General features: G+C 61.7%; 1 protein-coding gene across 1 annotated transcript; it reads right to left on the bottom strand.

Moving 5' to 3' along the window:
- Window positions 1–637: 637 nt before the first annotated feature.
- LOC117643758 (cytochrome P450 4C1-like) lies at window positions 638–4695 on the bottom strand. Its single transcript, XM_034382832.1, has 13 exons — window positions 4456–4695; window positions 3769–4015; window positions 3580–3689; window positions 3193–3283; window positions 2912–3100; window positions 2754–2820; window positions 2558–2684; window positions 2426–2486; window positions 2172–2293; window positions 2013–2081; window positions 1264–1414; window positions 1011–1190; window positions 638–942 (listed from the first exon to the last, which is right to left on the bottom strand). The coding sequence occupies exons 2-13, from the start codon at window positions 3935–3937 to the stop codon at window positions 785–787; spliced, it is 1494 nt and encodes a 497-aa protein (XP_034238723.1). The 5' UTR covers window positions 3938–4015; window positions 4456–4695; the 3' UTR covers window positions 638–784.

Below are 4695 nucleotides of genomic sequence, written 5' to 3'. Positions count from 1 at the left end.
TCGGCCCGTCCGGCCCATAATGCAATGCCAGCTCGCCGTGACCGCCGGGCCGCGGCCCAAGTGAGGGACAGATTGACGGCGAGGAGAACCTAACCGCCACACTGCGCGCCCGCGCGGCCCAGCGCCATAGGAGAGGTCAAACTGCGGCTGGGCGGGGCGGGGCCTCGGAGTGCTGCCGTCAAGGAAAAAGCGGCAAAGGCAGGGCGGCAGCGGGGCGGATAGGGTTGACCTTTCACCGCATGTCACTCAGAAAAGGAGGCGATACATGATCGAGCCGTTGGCAGTGGAGGGGGGCGGCGGCCTTCTAGCGGCGGCCCGCCATTGGCGGAACCGTTTTTCCGCTACGCCACACTGTAGAACGAACGCCCGAACACACAAGACAACGGCGGCGGCCGCTTCTCCTCTTCGGCGGCGTTCGATCTTCGATCGTCCGGGGAAACGAGGGCGACGACGGCGAGCTGATCGACGGCGAGCCTCGGCCCTCGGCCTGGTGCAGCGCCACTGGCGCAGCCCGCGCGCTCTGGCGGCCGCCGCCGCAACGAGGGGCACACTAGCAGACGGCCAGGGTGGTTCCAGAGGCGGCCGCCGCGCGCAGCACTGCACGGCACGCAGCGCCGCGTTGAAGAAAACGCCGAGGGACATCCTCAAACAACTCTCTTTATTCATAATTCGTTATCTATATGGTAAAATAATAATTCTGCTAGAGCAGCTAATATCACATTAGGTTGGCAAGGTTGCGAGGAGGCACCCCTGTCGCTGCAGTCTTGTCGGGGAGCTCGGGGAGTCACAGCGGCGTCAGGTACAGCTGGATGCCCTGGCTGGCCCGCAGCACCAGCTCGGGCTTGAACTCGATCTCCTCGGGGGAGTGCCGGGCGCGCCACGAGAAGGCCCTGGCCACGGCCGCGACCATCAGCTTGAGCTCCATCATGGCGTAGCGCTTGCCTGCCGCAAGGGTCCAACAATCAGACAACCGCCACACTGCGAAAGGGACTTGAAGAGCAGCGACGTACCTATGCAGTTCCGCAGCCCGCCGCTGAAGGGCACGTAGGCGAAGGGGTGCCGGCCGCGGTCCTCGCCGGGCGCGAACCGCTCCGGGTCGAAGCGCTCCGGGTCGGGGAAGTTGGCCGGGTCCCGGTGCAGGCAGTAGATGATCATGTCCAGGTGCACGCCGGACTCCACGTGCTTGTCGCCTGCGACGGGCAAGAAAACGCCGCTCCAAAAACATGAATCGTTTCACCGGGAGTCAAGGTGGCGGGGACTCACCGATGTCGAGGCCCTGCTCGTTGATCCTGGAGATGTACAGGACGGGCGGGTAGAGGCGCAGGCTCTCCTTGACCACCTGCTCCAGGTACGGCAGCGCGACGATGTCCTGCCAGGCGGGGCCGGCACCCAGAACCTCCTGGCGAACGCGTTCCTGCCAAGTCAATCAGACACGGTTCGATTGGTTGCCTAGACTGCAGGCGCTGCGCCGTCGGTGAAGTCAGATTGGTTGCCTACACTGCAGGCGCTTCCCAGCAGGAAGTCGGTGCCCACATGACGCTTCTCAGCCGGGCAATTTGTACATGAGGAGAGTGAGTACGATTGGTTGCCTATCACGCAGGCGCTTCCCAGCTAGAAGGGTGTGATTGGTTGCCTGCCTTGCCGGCGTTCCTCACTCGGAAAGAACGAATGGTTGCCTACCCTGTAGGCGCTCCCCAGCGCCGGGAGTGCGATTGGTTGCGTACACTGCAGGCGCCACCCAGCGCGGGAAGCGGGATGGCTTGCCGAAGTGCCGGGCGGACGGGCGAGGCGCTTGTGACTTAATCGTCGTGCGCAAGTCAATTCGGTTTGCGGCACTGCGGCCCGGGTCGCCGAAGTTCGGGAGTTCGGAGGGACATCGGGAGCGGATCGGGAGCCTGATAGGCGGTCTTTGCCCTCTGCGGCCCTCTGCGGCGCTCTGCGGCGCTCTGTGGGCCAGCCTGGCCGTGCTGGGGCGGGCTGTACCAATGCCCTGCTTCACTGGGGTGACTCACCTGAATGTCGGGGTGATTGCCCAGAGCGAAGAGAGTCCAGCAGATGGCCATGGCGGTCGTCTCGTGACCCTGGGGGAAACAAAGCCCAATTTCAAATACTCAAAACCTGTTTTCTCTCCGGGCCATGTTTCACGGTGGGATAGAGGGCAAGGCGCGCACCTCGAACATGAACGTGTCCACCTCGTTGCGGATGTCCACGTCGGACAGGGTCAGGTCCTCCTTCTGCGCGGCCAACAGCATGTCCAGGAACGCGAGCCGGCGCTTGCGGAGCTTCACCTCGCCTGCAATGGAATTCAGTCAAAATCTCTCTGCTGTGTTGCTCAAGGTCACTTCGATCAAGTCCCTTGGCGGCGTTAGGCTTCTCGCTTGGAACTCGTCAACAAGAAATACACTGTGGGGATGACAGGCCTTACCTCCCGGGCTGGGCTCGGTGGCGGCCTTGGTGTCTTGGGTAGATTTTCTCTCGCGTATCACCTGGAGGGATGACAAGGGCTCGTTAAATGCGTCGGAAACTAGCGCTGCCGGTGTTCCTAGGTGTTCCTCACCTTCTCGGTGAAACGGTGCAGCGTGTTCATGCACTTGGTGACCTCCCGGCCGTGCGGCGTCAGGCCGAAGACGAAGTCGTTCCACGTCCAGGGCCGCATCATGCGGTAGATGACGGAGGCACCCACACTGCAAGTAGACCAACATGAGTCCGCTGTGCTCGTCCTGGACTCGACGCGCTGCTACGGTGGGACTTACGTTCGAACGGCGGCGAAGTACTCGTCCCCCTCCCCGCAGCTGTGCAGGTTGACGCCCATGGCGGTTTCTGGGCGGGAAAAAAAATTTAAAAATTTGAAAATTGAAAATGCTTGCGAGAGCGTGCGTGACGTGGGACTGCCTGCGGTGCGCGGACTCACCACAAATGGTGCCCAGGGTGATCTTGGACACGTGCTCCACCACGTCGAGGGGCTCCGTGCCGGAGGCCACCACCCGCAGGTCGTCGACGAGCTGCTCGGAGTGCTGCGCCAGCAGCGGCCCGAACTCGTCCAGGATCTTGAAGTGGAAGGCGGGGGTCAGCAGCTTCCTGCGGTGGTGCCAGGACCCTCCTGCGGGCCACGGCGCGAAAAGGCGCCAAAAAGGTTAGCCTCGGCTCGAGCTGATCGGAGCGCGGCCAAGTTGAAATACCATGCCGACGTACCGAAGTTGGTGAGCAGGCCGCGGCCGAGCCAGGGCAGCAAAAAGTCGTACAGCGGCCCCTTCGTGATGTGCTTGCTGCTCGTCATGACCGCCTGGGAGCCCAAAATCGAAATCAGGCTGCATTCGCTGACTGGTTCCCTTCCCAGTGGTCCAGAAGATCGGTGGAGGCGGCCAAAATTCTAGACGCGTTTAGAGCTCTAGAGGCGCTAAACAGGACTCGAACCGAACGTGTGACCCCATCAATGGATTCCTCGTTCGGAGAGCGATCCGTTGGTGGGGTCACACGTTCGGTTCGAGTCGCTTTAAGCGACTCTGTAGCTCAAAACACGTCTAGAATTTTTGCCGCCTCCAGCGCTCTTCCGGCCCACTGTGCCACACCCAGCCTTACCTCCACCCCCTCGGCGTCGGTCAGGTTGAGGGCGTGCTCGTTCATCATCTTGATGAGCCACCGGCGCCCCATGGTCGCCCGGAAACGTTGCATCGTTTTGAACAAGTGCACTGGAATGGATCAGACAGTGTAGCTTTTAGCTCGAAACGCGTCTTCTGGCCAGCCCTATGCAGTGTAGGCGGCACGCACCTTCATCGCCCCAGTAGGCGCTGACGTGGCCGATGAGGAAGGCGAAGGGCGGCGCGGGGAACTGCTTGCGCAGGCGGGAGAAGGTGACGGAGGACTTGGCCAGCACCAGGAGTCCGGCCAGCAGCGCCAGCCCCAGCAGCAGCACGGGGAGCAGCAGCAGCAGCGTCATCGCGGCGGCCTGGAGTCGCCTGGAGTCGCCTGGAGTCGCCTGGAGTCGCCTGGAGTCGCCTAGAGTCGCCTGGACAAGCTGCCAGAGGGGGCGGTGATATGAATGCACGGCCTTGAGTGGGTCACTTTGCAGAATGACGTTCGGAGCGACGCGGGCTTCATACAAACTACTAATCGGCTGTCGCTAGCCGGCAGGCAGACCAGACAGCTTCAGCTTTTACTGCTGAAAAGTCCGAGGTGAGCCTGCACTCGACTACCGAGGGTTACCTCACTTCCGAAACAGGTGTACACTGAATGGTGACGACTGAATTTACACTTTGATTAGAATGTAAATCTTACCAAATGCGTTACAAAAATGCCGCGAATGGGGCAAATATACGGGTATGTGCCGGCTTTTTCAGTGACTAGACTCCGACAAGGCAGTGACTGGAGTCAGCGGTGTACACTGACTAGACGAAGTGACGTACCCCTCGTCGACTACACACGACTGCTCCACTGTGATTGCCCACTGAACCGCACCTTGGACAGATGGATGACCACTTCCGCGCTGATCAGGACAACAGGACCAGGGCCGACAGTGGCGCGCGGCGTCGATCCCGTGCACCACTTTTCGGAGCACCGATGTGTGTGACGGCCGCCCGCTTACTGGTCCCGGCACCCAGGCGGCTGGGCGCGAGCTTGGGCGCGAGCTTCACCACCAAGGGGAGGGGAGAGCTTCCGAAGCTTCTGCGTCTCCGCGGTCTCCGCTGCAGCGATACG

This window comes from Thrips palmi, unplaced genomic scaffold (assembly GCF_012932325.1).
Source record: "Thrips palmi isolate BJ-2018 unplaced genomic scaffold, TpBJ-2018v1 HiC_scaffold_17, whole genome shotgun sequence".
Classification (NCBI taxonomy): domain Eukaryota; kingdom Metazoa; phylum Arthropoda; class Insecta; order Thysanoptera; family Thripidae; genus Thrips; species Thrips palmi.
This window is presented reverse-complemented; position numbering and strand designations above follow the sequence as displayed.

What these genes read in the sequence shown, in the direction of transcription:
- LOC117643758 (XM_034382832.1), bottom strand. Translation starts at nt 3,937, where the DNA reads ATGACGCTGCTGCTGCTGCTCCCCGTGCTGCTGCTGGGGCTGGCGCTG. An exon ending in CCGACGCCGAGGGGGTGGAG is followed by an intron (nt 3,284 to 3,579) that starts GTAAGGCTGGGT and finishes TTGGGCTCCCAG; the next exon opens with GCGGTCATGACGAGCAGCAA. An exon ending in CACCGAGCCCAGCCCGGGAG is followed by an intron (nt 2,294 to 2,425) that starts GTAAGGCCTGTC and finishes ATTCCATTGCAG; the next exon opens with GCGAGGTGAAGCTCCGCAAG.